Source organism: Schistocerca americana, chromosome X (genome assembly GCF_021461395.2).
Source record: "Schistocerca americana isolate TAMUIC-IGC-003095 chromosome X, iqSchAmer2.1, whole genome shotgun sequence".
NCBI lineage: Eukaryota > Metazoa > Arthropoda > Insecta > Orthoptera > Acrididae > Schistocerca > Schistocerca americana.
In genome coordinates this window covers 1,000,918,722-1,000,937,037 of record NC_060130.1, presented here as the reverse complement: position 1 = coordinate 1,000,937,037, position 18,316 = coordinate 1,000,918,722, and the positions used below count along the sequence as shown (strand labels likewise).

General features: G+C 39.5%; 1 protein-coding gene across 2 annotated transcripts in view; it reads right to left on the bottom strand.

Annotated features, from left to right (window-relative positions):
• The window catches only part of LOC124554772 (ER degradation-enhancing alpha-mannosidase-like protein 1), a 206,606-nt gene that overhangs the window by 159,322 nt on the left and 28,968 nt on the right, over positions 1-18,316 (bottom strand). For both annotated transcript variants that reach the window (XM_047128419.1, XM_047128418.1), the window contains exon 2: positions 13,405-13,581. In XM_047128419.1, the coding sequence (XP_046984375.1) occupies positions 13,405-13,581 (177 nt within the window). The remainder of the gene's footprint in view (positions 1-13,404; positions 13,582-18,316) is intronic.

Genomic DNA, 18,316 nt, shown 5'->3' with positions numbered 1-18,316 from the left:
GAACAATTTGGGGTCGTACTTCTGGGCGTTGAATTGAGCCCGTGAACGCTTAGAGACTGCTGGTGTTTGACCACCAGCAAGAGATGATGTACTACACTTCATGGCATGTCACCTGCCCTGATACCACCCAATACAATCAGGGCCCTCCCCACAGGCACCAACCAGCCACAGCAAGAGCCACCTGGCAGGATGAACATTACCGGGAGTCCTGATGCCCCAGGGTGACTGGCATACACTCCTCGGCATACATGGGAAGTTAATGGTGCAGCCATCAGCAGGGTGATCCCTGTGGGGTCAGGGGGCTACAACCAACAGAGTACATGGCGGCCCCAACACAACGGACTGGCTACTGTGCTGGATATCAGGTGCAACCAAGCAAACAAGTCCATTATCATCGTCAGCATAGAGAACTATACTGCACAGCTGATGAAAAAATACGCACCCAGGAGGGTGACCTCACCCAACAGCTTGAGAATGAGCAGAAGTGCAGATCCACGTCAACAAAGGAGGCGATAGGTCTCAGTGCATGATGGACACAACGCACCATGTAAGGGTGCCCTTCCCCAATTGGCTCGCTCTTCGGGAAAAATTTTGAAAAATGGAGGTCAAACCCTACAGGGGACCATCACATAGAGGCCAAAACATGAGAGACTCCTTTTAGCCGCCTCCGGATGAGGAGAATGGGGTAGATTGTGAAGCAGCAATTGAACTTTAGCATGTTGCGCTCAGCAGTTTTTCTGCCACTGCGAGGTCAAGTTTGCTCTTCGCCACAGTTTACCAGTGGCCATTCATTCTGGTGGACAGTTGGTTGGTGGTCATTATCACAAAAAATGTTATGCAGAAACCGCAACAGAGCTGGTATATAACATGGCTACTCCCATAGGTGGTCCTGCCTCTGATGGTATGCGGTAAGCCTGTGACGGGACTAGAGTAGGATGTGCTGGGTGGATGAATCAGGCATGTCTTGCACCTGATCTTCTCCTGTGGCTAGGAGATTCAAGTGGAAGTGGCATAGGGATGGACCAAGATGTGTAGGTTGGCTGGGCAGCAGAATACCACTTTAGGAGGAGTATGAAGGATTGTGGGTAGCATGTCCGTCATTTCTGGTCACGATGATGGATAAAGGGTGTAGTAGAAAGAACTCACCCATAAGGGAAGCTAAGAAAAATGAAATCAAGTAAGATAAGACTTTGTTTATTGCCTAAGAGCACACAAAATGCTGTTTAAGAATATGCAATATTAATGTGTTTTAAGCAATACATCACTCAAATGGCTCCCTCCATTGTTGATGCATTGGTTGAGGCATTCTTTGAAGTTTTTCATTACTCTATGAGTCATATCGAGCATGATTGCATCAACTTCTTGAGTTATCATTTCCTTGAGGGCCTCTAAAGTTTGAGGGCAGTGTTGGTACTCCTTAGACTTGAGACAGCCCCACAAATGAGTTACAGAGTGTCAAGCATGGCAAATATGGTGGCCACCCAGTATCACCATGCAAAGAAATGTCATGTCCAGGAGACATTTCCACCAATGTCAGTGATTGACATGCTGTGTGGGTGGAAACACACATTCTCAAGGTCACTGAACAGTTCCACTAGTTCTCGCTGTAGGAAGCCACACACCACAGCACCAACTGCTGTTTACTTTAACACTCAACATTTTCTTCGAACAAAAAATACAGACAAACCACACTAAAATTAAAAACAGCACACTACACTGTTACTTTGGTACCATGGAACGGTCGTTGATGGGGTTCCTGGGGGTTGTTTATGGACCAGTACCTGCAATTTTGTTTGTTTATTGCACCTGACAACTTAAAATGTACCTCATCTGAAAAAGGTCACATCTTTTCAGTAAACATTTCAAAACATGTCTTGACACAATGTTGTATGGACTTCATAATCTCTTCTGCTCAGTTTTTCAACCAACAGTGTCTTGTAGGGACCCATTTTCAAATCTTGATGCAAGACTGTTCTCAGACTCTGGCCAGATAATCGTTAAGGCTAACACCTACTTTCTTGTGGAATGTCGAGAAGATTGTTGAACTGAACCCCTCACTGCAACAACATTTTCTGAGCATGTACAAACCCGTCATCGAGCTTACGGTTCAATGTCGAACCTGTCTCTTGAAAATTCAAAACCCACAAATAAATGATTTTCTCATTGGAAACAGGGTCCTGACAACTGAGCTTGAAGCAAATGCGGAAGGCATGTTGTATGGTTATTTGCACTCCGCCTTTTTAAATAACCTGCTCAAAGACAAAAGCGTGACGTTCAGCTGACCAAGCCATGGCATACACTGAAAATGGCATGTATGCAACTATTCAAGGAAACATCCCCCACCACTCTACTCTGCTGCTGTCCGCTGCATGCTGCCTCTCAAATCGGGGAGTTCTTTCTGCTGCACCCTGTAGCTGAAGCCTTGGCACTGGACATGGTTCAGATGCTCCAGTCCAGGATGTCACCGTGTGATGAAGGGAGCCTTTGCAATTGGTTTTTATGGGTTGGTACGAGGATTAGGGGTGTATGAGGCTATTAATAAAGTCATGGGTACATAAAACTAAAACAAATTATTTACAGAAGAATGGAGAAACTAGTGTGAGCCGACCTTTGAGAAAAGCACATTGTAGTCCATAGAAATGTATTACCACCTGAGGCAACACTGACCCAACAACTTATCTTAGAAGACAGACTGAATGAAGCATTTGTAGATTTAGGGAAAGCTTTTTACAATGTTCGCAGCAATACACTCACTGAAATTCTGACAGTAGGAGGGATACAACACATGAAATGAAAAGTTATTCCCAACTTTTACAGAAAACAGATAAAATTTATGAGTCAAGGGGCATCAAAGGGAAGTGTTGGTTGAGAAGGAAGTGAGACGGGGGACAGTCTGTCCCCAATGTTATTCAATCAGTATGCTGAGCAAGTAGTAAAAACCTAACAAAGGAGAAATTTGGAAGGAGAATCGAAGTTCCAGGAGAAGAAATAAAAACTATGATGTTTGCCAATGTCATTGTAATTCTGTCAGACAGAGCACAGGACTTTGAAGAATAGCTGAACACAATGGATAACATCTCAAAATGAGATTAGGAGATGAATATCAACAGAAGGAAAACAAGGGTGACACAATGTTGACAAACTAACTCGGGCAATGCTGAGGTAATTAGGATATGAAACAAGATATCTAAAGTGGTAGGTAAGTACTGTTATATGAACAGCAAAATGACTGACAATGTCTAAAGTAGACAGGATATAAAATGCAGACTGGCTATAGCATGAAGCACATTTCTGAAAAAGGGGAATTAACATCTAACATACATTTAAGGAATAGGAAGTCTTTTCTGAATGTACTTGTGTGGAGTGTAGCCTTGAACTGAACAGGAATGTGGACAATAAGCAGTTCATACAAGAAGAAAATAGAAGCTTTTGAAATGTGGTGCTACATAAGAACACTGCAGATCAGATGGGTACATTGGATAACTACTAAGGAAGTACTGAAACTGGACAGAAAAGAAATATCCGGCACAACTTTATTAAAAGAAGGGATTAGCTGAGAGGTCACATCTGGAGGCATCAAGAAATCAGCACTTGGTAATGGAGAAGTGTGGTGAGTAAATATTGTAGAGAGAGATCAAGGCTTGACTAGAGTAAACAGGTTGAAATGGATGTAGGTTCCAGTAGTTGTGCAGAGATGAAGAAGCTTGCACAGGATAGACCAATGTGGTGAGCTGCTCACAATCTGGAGAGCTGCTCACAGTCAGTCATCGAGCTGGGGACTACGGCAATAACATGTATGGTATCACAACAGACTGTTGAAACAGAATTTCATTTCCAAACACAGCTCCATTCTTTTAGTAATGTATTCTTTTCCATGCAGTATGTTGTCAGATCAGTGCAAATTGGTATCCTCCATTTTGATGAATGTGCACCTCCATACAACCTGCTAACTTCAATGGCGAAGTAGTATGCCACACTGTATGTCCATCAAAACTATTTTATTTTTATTACAGCATGGCACTGAGATACATACCTTTCTGTTGGTCAGTATTTAGGCCTCTAGAGGGCAACTGGGTGGGCTAATATACTCACTTTGTTCTAAAATAGGGCTAGAACAACTTTACCACAAAGTATGCCAACCAGGATATACCAATTATGCCACATGTTTGAAATGTTATTTCTCGGTTGAGGCTTCCAATAGAAGCAAATGTTAAATCAACATATTTAAACATAGCCTTGGTAAGCTTATATCACTTCCTTTATGGGTACTAAACTTTTACAGCCTCTTGTGATGCATTTCAGATTCTCTCTTTTATAGAAAGTCTGACATAGTATTCAAGACAATCCTCGTACAATTTAACGTAGCTGGTTGTTTTATAATTAGATGATAGCAGTATCATGTTTATGTAAAGAGGTTTCCTAGGTGCTGGTCTGTAAATATGTTTAATGATTGTATCCACAACTAAGACAGAGTACAGGCAGAAGCACATACTCCCAGATGGACCCCTACTGGAACAGGAATATCACTTAGTAATATAGCAGAAAATCAGATGTGATTCTTCACAGGGTGTAGTAAATTAATGCAATCTACTTATTCCCCACCAACACCACACTCTCAATGGGGAAATCTTATCAGATTCATGGTATCCAGTCAAATACATTCCAAAAGCCCAAGAGGAGACGATGTTAATATATTTCTTTCTTATGCTATTTCTCAATGAGTAAATACACTGCAACACATTTTCTTTTAGATGTTTACACTGGTGATAGTGTTGATAATCTGACAAACCCTGTTATGGAAAATATACTAAGAGCTCTTTGCTGTGTAGAGAACAATGTGAACACATACCTCTCTACTTTCAGAAAGGAATGTGGTATTTTATCTGCTCTACTGACTGGTATTCTTCTTGTTTATGATTTTGCTGTACAAATTGATCATTCATGTTATCCGAGTTCCAATATTATGATCTCCATAGTCCAACACGTAGATCATCTGCTGCCCCTATTTTTTTCCATGATAATGCTTTCATGATGGACTTCAGCAACTGTTGTTCAGAAGAACACATATGCCTTTTTAACAATGAGTTATAAAAGTTTAGCACCATTTATACCAATCAGCTATTCACTTGATGTTTCTTAGCCAGCCAGTAAATGTGTATCGAGTTTCTTACAGATTTAAGTGAGGTGATTTTATTGAAATGACTCACCAATTTCTCAGTGACAATTGCAGTTATGGCACACATTCTACTTTTCTGTTCATTTTTGTTAACAAACTATTTAGTAGAGTTTGCTGATCTCTCCAATTTGTTCACGACATCGTTTGAAGAATCAACATACAGTAGTTAGTGACACATTGCAGATTTCTGAGCCCAATGTGGGAAGTTTTAAGCACACTGGAGTGATTACGAGGCAGTGTTTAACTGTGTTATATTTTTGAAGTAAATAAAACCTTTATTAATGGTTACTCCGAGGTGATGAGTGATGTTTGCATCACCTATGAAGAAATATCTTGGGACCCTTTTCAAGGATTCAGCTAGGTCAAAGCTCTTCTGTTTTCTGTTGAAATAGAGAGGAAAGGACTGCATATTACCACTGTATTACCCACTGGCAACCAGAAAATGCCAATAGCCCCATGTATTTTGTCCAACATAAAACATGGGGAATAACTTAGTTTTTGCCATTTCTTAAATTAACAAATTCAGTTACATTTACATGACAGAATTGATAGGCTAACCAGTCACAGGGGCTGTTTTCTGGGCTTGCAGGTGATATACAGTTGTAAGCTTTAGGTACAGTTGATGGTAAACTATAATTTAACTACAAAATTGTAATAACTCATTTCAGTTGCTTATTTGGGCTGCAAGCTGACAAATATCTAACATGGATACACCTCCTCTTACAGTCTAATTGTATAACTTTGGCAGAACATTTAAATAATATCAAGAGCAAAGGTAATAACTCTGGGTGGATCATGGATGGAAAACCGGATTAGTGGGCTGCAAAAGACACTTGAGATAATCTGGTTCGTTTGTTCCACAGAGCGGTAAGAATAGATAAAACTTCTACCAATAATACAACAAACAAAGAAAAAAAAACAGGATGGAAAAAAAGAGAAAATTGGAGGACTTCCAATGCTGTAACTGCACAAATGCACATAATAATCTGGTAATACTGCATTAGTAGTTCTTATCATTCTGCTAACAAATTAAAGGTATATTGTGGAAAGAATCTCATTAATTTTTCCAACTATACAAGAAGTCACTAAAACTACATCAAGATTTGTCTGGTAAAACAACTACTTCCAGAACAACTACGTTATTACTGAAAAGTTTAGCATAACATGAAGCCATCACATTCACAAAAGTCATACAAACAGTTCCTAGAATCGTGCTACATAAGAAGCATTACAAGAGCATTCAAAACTTCTACAGATTTTTTACATATCAGCCACCCATTCTACAAACTTCACCTCACATGAATCATCTTATTCAACTTCTGCATAATGGTACTATCCCACCAACCCATACATACTTCTGTAACAACCTGAGCACAACTAGTCTGAGTGCCCCCATATCTATTCCGAGCTTTACCCTCCTGTGCACTACCTTCTGCCTGGTTTCATCTATTTTCTGAATCTGACCTATACTTCCCCCCCCCCCCCCCCCCCCGCTTCTTTATTCCCATTTCTTACAATCTCAAAACTGATGGATCTCTAACAGAAAAGAAATTAATTAAGTACTAAAATGTAAATGACTTTCTAATCACTCAATCTCTGTTAACTAATTTCCATATTAAACAACTCCTTGTACCCATAACCTGCAATCTCAATGATTTTAAGACACTGACAACACCATGTGAATTTTAATTTTAAAAAGTTTCACTAACTTATTTTAATGTTTTATATGCTGGGAGTAACAAAACCCACATAAATGTTAGAATGTTTCAATTTTTTACATATTGCTTTCCGATTGGAGATAGCAGCTTGATAATGCCCGGGACATTAAATAAATAAATAACCAAAAACCTAAATAATAAAATAATTAAATTGTAATTACATCTATGTCTGCACCTACACTCTGCAAGTCACCTTGTGGTGTGTAGCGGAGTGTTCTCTGTGCAACATTTTTCACTTCCCCCTTTCCTGTTTGTTGAAAATGGTCTGTGGGAAGAATCATTGGGGGTAAGCCTTAAGGCTCGAATCTCTAATTTTATCCACATGGTCTTTTCATGAGATATAGTAGGAGAACGTTATATATTTGTTGACTCTTCTAGGAACACACCCTCTCAAAACTGTAACAGTAAACCACACGAAGCAGACCACCTCTCTTGCAGCATCTGCCACTGGGACTGGTTGATCTCCATGACACATTTGTGCTTACTTAATGACCCTGTAATGAAATGCACAGCTCTTCTTTGGATGTTCTCTATCTTCTCTATTACTCCTACCTGGTATGGATCTCATACAATGAGCAATATTGAAGTATTGGTCAAAAGAGGGTTTTGTAAGCTAACCCTTTGTTGACGTACTACATTTCCTGGGGATTCTTCCAATGAATCTCAGTCTGGCATCTACCTTTCCTGCAATCAGTTTTATCCGGTCACTCCACTTTAACTTGCTCTGTATGCATTTTCTCATATTTTATGGAAGTAACTGCTGCCAGCGACTGTTCTGCAATCGCATAATCATACAATATGGGTCGTTCTGTTTATGTACATGCAGTACATTACTTTTATTTATACTGAAGGTCGATTGCCACTCCATTCACCAAGCATCAATCCTCTGCAGGTCTTCCCGCATTTCGCTACAGTTTTCTAGTGTTGCAACTTCTCTATATATATAACAGCATCATCTGCAAAAACCCTCATGAAATCTCCCACAATGTCTTTTATGTCATTTATGTATACTGTGTAAACACTCCCTTGGGGTACACCCAAAGTTACCTTTACGTCTGAAGACTTCTCTTTGTAGAGAACAACATGCTGTGTTCTGTTTGCTAGAAACTTTTCAATCCAGTCATACAGTTGGCTTGATACTAGAGATGGGGGATGCACTCTTGAACTAATTCATAGAGTTGAATCTTTCAAAGGAGTGAACAATCAGTGATTCAGAAAAAAAGAACGGTAGCTCCAAACGTTTCCCACGGCAGAGAGAGAGAGAGAGAGAGAGAGAGAGAGAGAGAGAGAGAGAGAGAGAGAGAGACGGAGCATATCAGCGGCGCCTCTGCTGGTCACAGCACAGTGCACGCCACACAACACAGCCAGCGCCTGCCTCTGCCCTGCTTCTACCTTGGCTGCCTCCATTGTGCAGTGCCCCATTGGATTTAGTGTTTCGCATATGCCGTGCCGTCTCTGTGCGTCGTCTGCCGTGCGCAGTGTCTGGCGCAGCTTGACTTCGCATCGCACTCTGTCGGCGATCGTTTCAGTCGCACGTCCTGCCCTCTGGGCAGTTGATGCGAGCAACAGGACAGAGAGCCACCTAGCGGATAACATAGGAACTACTTGCAACAACCTGCTCGCAAGAGAACAGACGATTTGTCTCGGAGCGGGTGAGTTCACCGCTCCCCCCACCCTCGGAACTCGCCCGCTCAACGCTCACCCCACCGTCTCGACTCTAGCCAGAGTGTTGAGCAAAGCGACTCAGGTGTCACTCTGCTCTCTGCGGTCTCAGCTCACGCAGTAATACAGCTCGCGGCTCGACCTGCTCGACTCAGCGGCTCTGCATCGGAGTTCGTCTCTACTGGATATTGTTCTTCGTAGTAATACCGCTACGTATATTACATTATTATGTTATGTATACATCATTTGTTTTTATTTTATTTTTATTTGTTTAAACTGATTAGATTAGGTTCCTGACGACTCCTCTTACTATAGGATTTTTATTATGGACACTCGAATTTACGCTTTAATTACGAGCGAACCGATAAACGTATCGCAAAATGTGATACACCAATATTTTCCTTGTTTTATTCTGCGTAAGGCTATATGCAGCACTTTCGTTTTACAGTCAAATTTATAGTTTTTTCCTTATTCTGGTACGGATTTTGCGATTTTAGGCGTCTTCGGAAGGAAACGTTCACTTTAAAAATATATGGCTTGCGATGTATTTGTATGAGGTTAATGAAATTTTAATACATTGTAGCCAAATATATTGTTAATGTAAATCTCAAGTTACAACATTTTCCGATCACCCAAAAAACCACGATAGTGCAAAATAAATCAATAATCAAAAACTTTGTCATATCGTGGAAATTTCAATAAACAATACAAAATTCTTACTCATTATCTGTGTTACTTCAAAATAGGATCAAATAAGATCAAAATACAGGTATAGTACTGGAATAAACCAAGTTTAAAGGGCAATGTGCCTTCCATTTATTTTCTATTGTAAATGAGTGGTGAGTCATGAAAAAGAGATAATTCATTTCAGGGAGTGAACAGTTCTGATCCGATCTCTGAAAAGAACAGTTTTGCCCATCTCTACTTGATACTCCATATGCACATACTTTGTTCATTAGGCAGTAATGTGGAATTGTATCAATCCCTTATACAAGTCAAGGAACATGGCATGGCATCTACCTGGGCACTGATATCTACAGCTTTCTGGGTATCATGGATGAACAGCCCAATCTGTCTCTCACACTATCATTGAAACTTCCTGGCAGATTAAAACTGTGTGCCGGACCAAGACTCGAACTCGGGAGTTCGAGTCTCGGTCCGGCACATAGTTTTAATCTGCCAGGGAGTTTCATATCAGCGCACACTCCACTGTAGAGTGAAAATTTCGTTCTACACACTATCATTGTTTATGGAACTCACGTTGGATTCTTAAAGAGGAGATTTTTGTTCCCCAGAAATGTCACAGTACATGAGCATAAAAAATTTTCAAAAATTCTACAACAGGTCAATGTCGGAGATATAGGTGTATAATTTTGTGCATCTGTTTGACAACGCTTCCTGAAAACGGGAATGACCTGTGCTTTTTTTCCATCATCAAGAACACTTTGCCCTCCAGAGACCTATGGTACACTGCTGCTATAAGAGGGGCAAGTTCTTTTGCATACTCTACATAGAATTGTATTGATATCCTGCCAGGTCCCGTGACCTTTCTTCTGTTGAGTGACTTCAATGGCTTTTCTATACCACAGTCATTTATTTTTATATCAGCCATTTTGTCATTCATGTGATGATTTAAAGCAGATACTACAGGGTGACCTTTCCTTGTGAAACAGTTTTGGAAAAACATGCTTAGAACTTAAATTTTTTTGTGTTATCCTCTGTTTCAGTGTCATTATGGTCACAGATTGTCTGGCCAGATGGCTTCAATCCATTTACTGATTTAACATAATGCCAAAACTTCTTAGGATTTTCTGTCAGACTGGTAGATAGAATTTTACTTTCAATTTCATTGAATGCTTCACAAATGGCTCTCCTTACACTAAAATTGGCTTCATTTAGTTTTTGGTTGCCTGTGAGGCTTTGGCTGCATTTAAATTTGCAGTGAAACTGTCGTTGCTTTTTAGGAGTGTCAAACCACAGCGGGTCTTTACCATCCCTCACAACTTTGCTTGGCACACACCTGTCTAAAGTGTATTGTACAATGCTCTTTAACATTGTTAGTAGTGGGGATGAAATTTTCATACTGAACACTCAAGTAACCTGGGATTTCTTTAACTTTTTTAGTCCTGTCTTCCTCAGTTGCGTGTAATATTACGGTATATTGATAATTTTTACTTATGGACCGTCTGACAGCAACTGAATAAAACACAATTTTAGTGCCATACGCGTTTCGCCTTTATTTTCTGCAAGGCATCATCAGTGGCCTGGAATATGTACATATGTTAGCTGTGACAAAAATGTAAAATAAATAGCTAACATATGTACATATTCCAGGCCACTGATGATGCCTTGCAGAAAATAAAGGCGAAACGCGTATGGCACTAAAATTGTGTTTTATTCAGTTGCTGTCAGACGGTCCATAAGTAAAAATTATCAATATACCGTAACCTGGGATTTGTTTCTTGTCACTCTTGCTAAGGATAAAGGCCTTTGTACCTTTGTCTTCCTATTTATAGCTGCATTCAGTGATGTTCTAGCAGCCTTATGTTTACTGAGTTCCTGTTCTACACTGAGTTGAAAAGTTCACATCTGTTTGTCACCAACAAATCTAAGATGTTACCTTCACGAGATGGTTCTCTGACTAATTGCTGAAGGTAATTTTTGGATAATGCATTTAGAACAATTTTAAGTTATTTCCCACGTTGAAATCTCCACCTAATACTACAAAAGACCAGAAAATTTATGTGAAATATCCACCAAGTTTCCCCTAAAATGTTCCACCACTACTGCTCCTGAGGTAGGGGGTTTACAAAAGCATCCAATGACCATGTTTGATTCACCTTCAACACTTGTCTTCTGCTACATTATTTCTCATTTGGAATCTGTACTAATCTCACTTGATATCATCATATTTCTTATGTCTATAAACATCCCTGCACCACCAGCATTCAACCTATCTTTGGTACATTCATTCCAGTCAGAGTTTATAGTTATCTGGTTTCAGCACGCTTTCTGTCCCTAGTAATATCTGGGCACTGTTACTGTTATAAGTGCAACCAGTTAAAGGACCTTCCCATACACACTCCCATAAATAACTTATTATATTAACATTTTCTTTCTCCAAACTCCTACGGCGAATGCTACCCTAACTGCAATCAGAACACATCTTATCGGACCTATGGAGGGATTTCTCTATACTAAAAAATCCACACAATTACACCATGTGTACTCTGCTATCTTGCTGCATGGTGTGCATGCCTGATCTCTCGAGCAGAACCCTACCATTCTCCAATTGACACCAGAGATTGAGAAATCAGCATCCACAACTGTCACATAATTGTCTGTGGCTCTGGTTTAAGCCTTCCATTTGGCTCCAAAGCAGATGATCATGATGGTCCTGGGAAGAATGCTGCACAATGATAGCTATGTTTCTGTCCCATGGGCAAGGCTAGCTGTCTACACAAAAGCAGCTGGCTGGCTGTAGGAACTGAGAATGGTGTCTGAATCTACAGTGACAGGCAACATTCACACCTATGTGAGCCATGCTCTACAGTCGGATGCACCTAGTGTGCTGAAGCGCTGGCATGGCAGAGGCTCTTCCACATCTCAGATGAGACTCCTCTCGCAAGCAAACAAAGTGAATACTGGCCTCCTTTTCTGACCTGGCCACTAATTCCCTGAAGAGCTCCATCACCCGCCTGAAGTTGGAGCTCCCCATGACAAAACAATCCAACACTCTGCACTTGTCCAGACCTCCAGAAAGATCGACCACAGTCACAAAGATGAGGAAAACTGTGCTGGCTTACATGTGCTTTCAGCAGTAGGCAATTCCTCAAACCCGTTTATAAAATGAAAGGTGACTGCTGTGCACCCATTACTCACGTTTGCCCTCAACTGAGAGATTTGCAATCCCATTGCTGTTCGCTAACTACCATCTGGAAAGTGTCGACTGGCCAGGATATGAGAATCAGAAGACAGAGTGACATCAGGGATCCTGGGCAACACTATAGGCTCCTGAGGTGCCAAAACATTTGTCTCATGTGCCCCACTGCCACCACAGACACATAGTAGCAGCCTGAAGGCTGCAGACCAGGACAACACAGCTTCCAGCTGTTTATGAATAGCGTCCAAACCCCCTGCATCTGTATGCAACACTAACACAAGAAGTTGCTGGCTGTAATCTTAAGTTCTGTTGCTACACTACTTCTGACTTTTTAAATTTTTTTACTACACTCAAGTCAGCTCCCACATAGTTAATGCACTGAAGTTTATACAAAAACCTAGAGTAAGTTAGTAAACACTAGTATATGCATTAAAATACATTGATACAATTCACTTCTTTGCAGAAGTACCTGAAAAACAAAAATTTAAATACTGCGCATGAAACAGAACTCTCTTCTACAGCACTTGGCACATCCATCAGCTCATCAACAGTTGCTTATTTCGAAAGAAAACATCCTACACGGGAAATTGATTTCCTCAAGAAAATCTCACCTGTAACTTTGTAAAAAGCTTTCCTTATTTTTTAACTCCCCTTTCTCTCTCTCTCTCTCTCTCTCTCTCTCTCTCTCTCTCTCTCTCTCTCTCTCTCTCTCTCTCTCCCTCCCCCCCCCCCCTTTTACCCCCTCCCTGTCATCTGCTTCAAGTAAGTCAGAGAGAGAGAGAGAGAGAGAGAGAGAGAAAATGTGTGTGTGTGTGTGTGTGTGTGTGTGTGTGTGTGTGTGTGTAAGAGGGGGGGGGGGGGCATAGAGAGGAGAGAGAAGGGTGTTCAGTATCATTTTCTCATCAGCAATATTTACACACAAAACTTGAGTGAATTGCAGTAAAGAAGATAAAAGTGTGGCATACCTGATATTGGCTTCAAAAACTTGCACAACATTGTCCTTGTTGAAACTGACATTTAACAGAACTCGGCCAACTGCTCTCTGAAATTCAGTTGCATTTCCCATAATTGCCAATGTATCTAATGTGTCCACAAGAGTAAGACAATAATCCCCTAAGATATCATTTATGTTGATATTTGATCTGTAACAGAAAATTAAAATGTCACCACAAGCATTAGCAGAAAAAAAGACAGGCGAAAAAACAACCTTAACATTTATTTTAATAGCATAATATTTCTGCAGCAGTACATTAAAATCAATCATTTATAAAGTGACAACACCTAATATAAGCTCGATTTTACTATGCATCTGTAAAATTAAAAATCATCATACAGTGTGCGATTGATTTTACTAATACAATGGCACAGCTAAAGAACTGGCAGACATATATTACATTCGTGCCCGTAATGGCTACAGGAAAATGATGCAATATCGCCTGTACATTACTTATTTACTTCTATGAAGACCTGTGGGTAACTATGACAAAGAGCTGCAAGTGAGTTTCTGTTTTGGTTTGTACTTTCTTCATGCTGGATTCCACAGTTATTAAAAAATCGGTGGACGGTAACCATGGTTCTGCTGCAGCTGTCATCTTATAACAACACTTTAGTTGACACTATTGGCCAATTAAATTCAGTGGTCATTATGAAGTGTTTTTGTACCTATGATCATATCAACAACAACCATTATCACCATCACCATCAGCTGTACTACTATATAGACAAGTCCCTGTTTAACGTTGCTACCAAAAATCTTGACAGTACTTTACCAATTCACTTCTTTTTACATAATACTCTAATAAACATTTGGACAGACAAAGGCAGTATTTTTTTAAAATTACAATGTACAGATTTTCTGTTTAAACCAACTGCGAGAAATTGTTTCTCCCATATACACGGTGTCCGTAAAGTTCTGGTTTCCGACACTATAGAAATAGAGCCACTGTTCAGAACGTCATCAAAATGGTTCAAATGGCTCTGAGCACTATGGGACTCAACACCTGAGTTCATCAATCACCTAGAACTTAGAACTACTTAAACCTAACTAACCTAAGGACATCACACACATCCATGTCCGAGGCACGATTCGAACCTGCAACCTGCAACCGTCGCACGGTTCCAGATTGAAGCACCTAGAACCGCTTGGTCACACCGGCCAGCTCAGAATGTCATTAAATTTGAACAGTATATTATTGCCACAGCGGGAAATGTCATAGAAGAAAAAACAAAAAAAACAAAAAACAAAAATTAGACCAATAGATGGTGCTACAAACCTACTGCAGTCATATCAGCCATGCAGGTGATACTCCAACATGGTGCGTGAAAGGTGGCAGATAGGTACTCGCAGACCAAATGCACAACAGCCTCTATGGTTAACAACAGTACTTGTTACTCAGATCTTTTTCCATATGAGATTGACTACCTTTGAAAGTCAAATGTGGAAATAAATCTTTTAAGGAGAAGTCCACCTCTTGGCAATTATCAAGGGAGACTGCACTTGGATATGATGAGCAGTCACTTGAAAAATTACTTAGGTGAGTCTGAGCATCTGAAAATACGCAAGACTGACAGAAGATCAAAACTGAGACTCCAGGCAGCACACAAACTACATAGAAACACACAACATAAATTACATCATACGTCCAGGGAAACCCAAAATTTTGGCAGCTGAAATGGACCACAAAGTGATTTTAATGACTGGACTTCAGGAAATGAGAAAACTGATCAGAAACCAACAGAATTGCAAAGATATAGGATTTATAAGGAAATAACAGGAAAAAGGGAAATGAAGCAATGTCCACAGTTTGAAAAGAGATTTATGGTCAGTCTCAAAATAACTGAATCTGTAACAGAATTTAAACCACAATCTCCCAGGCTACCAACACTAACTATAAAAGCGGCAAATAAAATATACACCATAATAAATGCCCATGCCCAAAATAATGACACAATAATAAGAAAGAACAGAGAGAAGTTGTGGATGACTTTTGGGAGCCTTTAGATCAGATGACAACGAACACACATAAAAATCACACCAAAATTTTAACTGGAGATTTTAATGTACAGTTAGGAAGGGAAAGGCGATATGGAGACATAATAGGGAAAATTCCTAGCACAATGATGAAGAAACAGAAATGGCATGAGACTGGTGAAATTCTGTTGAAACCATGACATGATCTCAAAGTCAACATACTTCAAGGAAAGCGCAAATAAGCTCAAAACTTGGAAACATCCAGAGTGGAAAAAGGAGAATGGCAACCAGATCACGTTTGCATGGATAAAAATTATCACAGAGAAATCTACCATTTTAAAGTTATGAGAGGGACACATACTGGATTAGATCATTACACGATAATGGAAAAGAAAAAATCCCACCCCAAAAAACAAGAGAAGCTACTATGACCCTCATAAACTGATATGTAACAAGGAATACAGAAACAAACAAGGAATATAAAAATAACAGACGATCTAGAGGAAATAGTTCCCCAGTTGAAACAAATAGCTGAATAGGTAGCTCTAATTAATCCATGGAAAAAACACCAGTGATGGAACAATGGGTGTCATAGAACAGTGGTAGATCAACAACAAGCTTGGTTAAGTTATCAGAGTTATGAAACAGAAGAAAAACACTTAGAACTCACATAACAAAGAAAGATAACCCAAAAAATAAGAAGGGTTAAACACCAATATCAAAAAGATATACTTCTAATTATAGAAATAAATAGCAAGAAAACAAACTCAAGGGATTACTACAAAATATTTAGCAGACAACTACGAAGATATGACCCACCAACATTAATGTTAAAGGATAAAAGAAACGATATGGTCCATAGCAGTAAAAAATACACCAATTTTAAGAGAAACATTTAACAAATTACTAAATTGTGAAGACCCTTCAGAACTACTTCAAATAAACACAGATACCGCTGTCAAAACACCAGCAGAAAATATAAGCCGACCCGAAATCCAAGAAGTCTACAAAGCTTTGAAAGAGCTCAAAAACTACAAAGCAAATTGAGAAAATCAAATGTTTGTAGAACTTTGGAACTATGCAGCAGCTGCACCTCTACATAGTGAAAATCTGGAACAATGAATAACTACCAGAACATTAGAACACAATTTTAATCCATCCATTACACAAAAGAGTAGACAAATGAAATATGGACAACTATACACACATTTCCCTTTTGGATATCTCATACAAAGTCATGTCAACAATTCTATACTGTCACTATAAATTTCAACTTGAAGTGGAACTAGGAGGATTTAGGCCCTGGAGAAGCTGCCCAGAACAGATAACTGGTAATGGATTACGACAAAAGAAGACAGAAACATGAAGTCATAGCTTTTGTAGACTTCAGAAAAGCTTATAATTACATACACAGAGCTTCAGTGATGAAGATACTAAGGAATTTCGGTCTCCATCCCAAATTAATAAAAATGAAACTTAACTCTAACAAACACCATATCTGTAGTATAGTTCACAGGAGAAATATCCGAGCCATTTACAATTAAAATAGGGTTAAGACAGGGAGATGGTTTATTGCCATTAGTTTTCAACTGTGCTATGGAGTACATGATGAAGGAATAGTACAAGCAAAATCCTAGAAACATAAGAACTGGAAAGGAGAAAGATCAAATAAACTTAAATTGCTTGCACTTTGCAGACGACTTAGTTTTACTAGCAAATAATATTCAAGAAGCCAGAAATCAAACAACAAGCACACCTCCAGACATCATTTGAAAAGACTGAGAATGGCAGCAGATCCACTAGTAGCCAACCAAATAACAGTATATAACAGGAAAGCAAAAACAGTGATACAATTTAAATACCTAGGACAAATTATAGCGCTCAACTTGGCGAGAACCTGTGTGGCAAGAAAGAGCTAACAAAAGGATAAAAGCTCGGAAATTAACATGGTCTACATACAACAACAAAATGTTTATTAGTCAAATTAAAACATTACAAGATGGTGGTTTAACCAGAGGTCACATACAGAAGTGAAACTCTTTTCAAAGTCACACAGAAAAATCCTGAAGTAGAGAGAATAATAACTAGAAAATGCATAAATAAGAAATACCTGAAAAATGGACAATGGCAGATAGTGCCAAACGAAGTGGTGCACAGGGAACTGGAACCCATCACAGATACAATACGGAAAAAAAGGACAGAGAGAGAGAGAGAGAGAGAGAGAGAGAGAGAGAGAGAGAAACTTTGAAACAAGTAGGATAGATAAGGGAAATCACAGATGATATGAAAGAGCTACAGTTACTCCTGGACGATTTGCAAAACGAAACAGAAAATTTAAAGAACTTTAAAAACATAAAAGTACTATTTAAACCAAAAATAGACAATGATAAACAATAAAAAGGATATAAAGGATATTTGTATGGATGAGGAATGAGAAAAATGAAAAGATACTAGGCAATTCATAAAGAAAACCTACTGAAGAAGGTGACCAGAAAATGATTGGCTGAAGTTGTCCAACAATGTCGTAAAAACAGCAGCAGCAGCAGCAGCAGCAGCAGCAGAAGAAGAAGAAGAAGAAGAAGATGGTACTGTAAGCATCAGAATATATATACCAACAGATACCCGGCACACGGCTGTTCCTCAGTTTATACCCAAGACACCCAACATGACTGTCTCCATGACCGTGTGCCAATAATCCTACAGAAGTTACAGACACTCAATCATATGATAAAAAGCATTAGTCCAATGTCTGCTAAAGGTATAGAGAAAATTAATAGAAAATTTGTAAAGACAAGTTCTTTTGAAGTGCAGTGTGGCAGAGGGAGGAAAGCAGTCGATCTGACATCTGTCGAAGATGTGGCCACAACATTGCAGGATGGGTCGAGCAGTGGTGTGCAAGCATACAG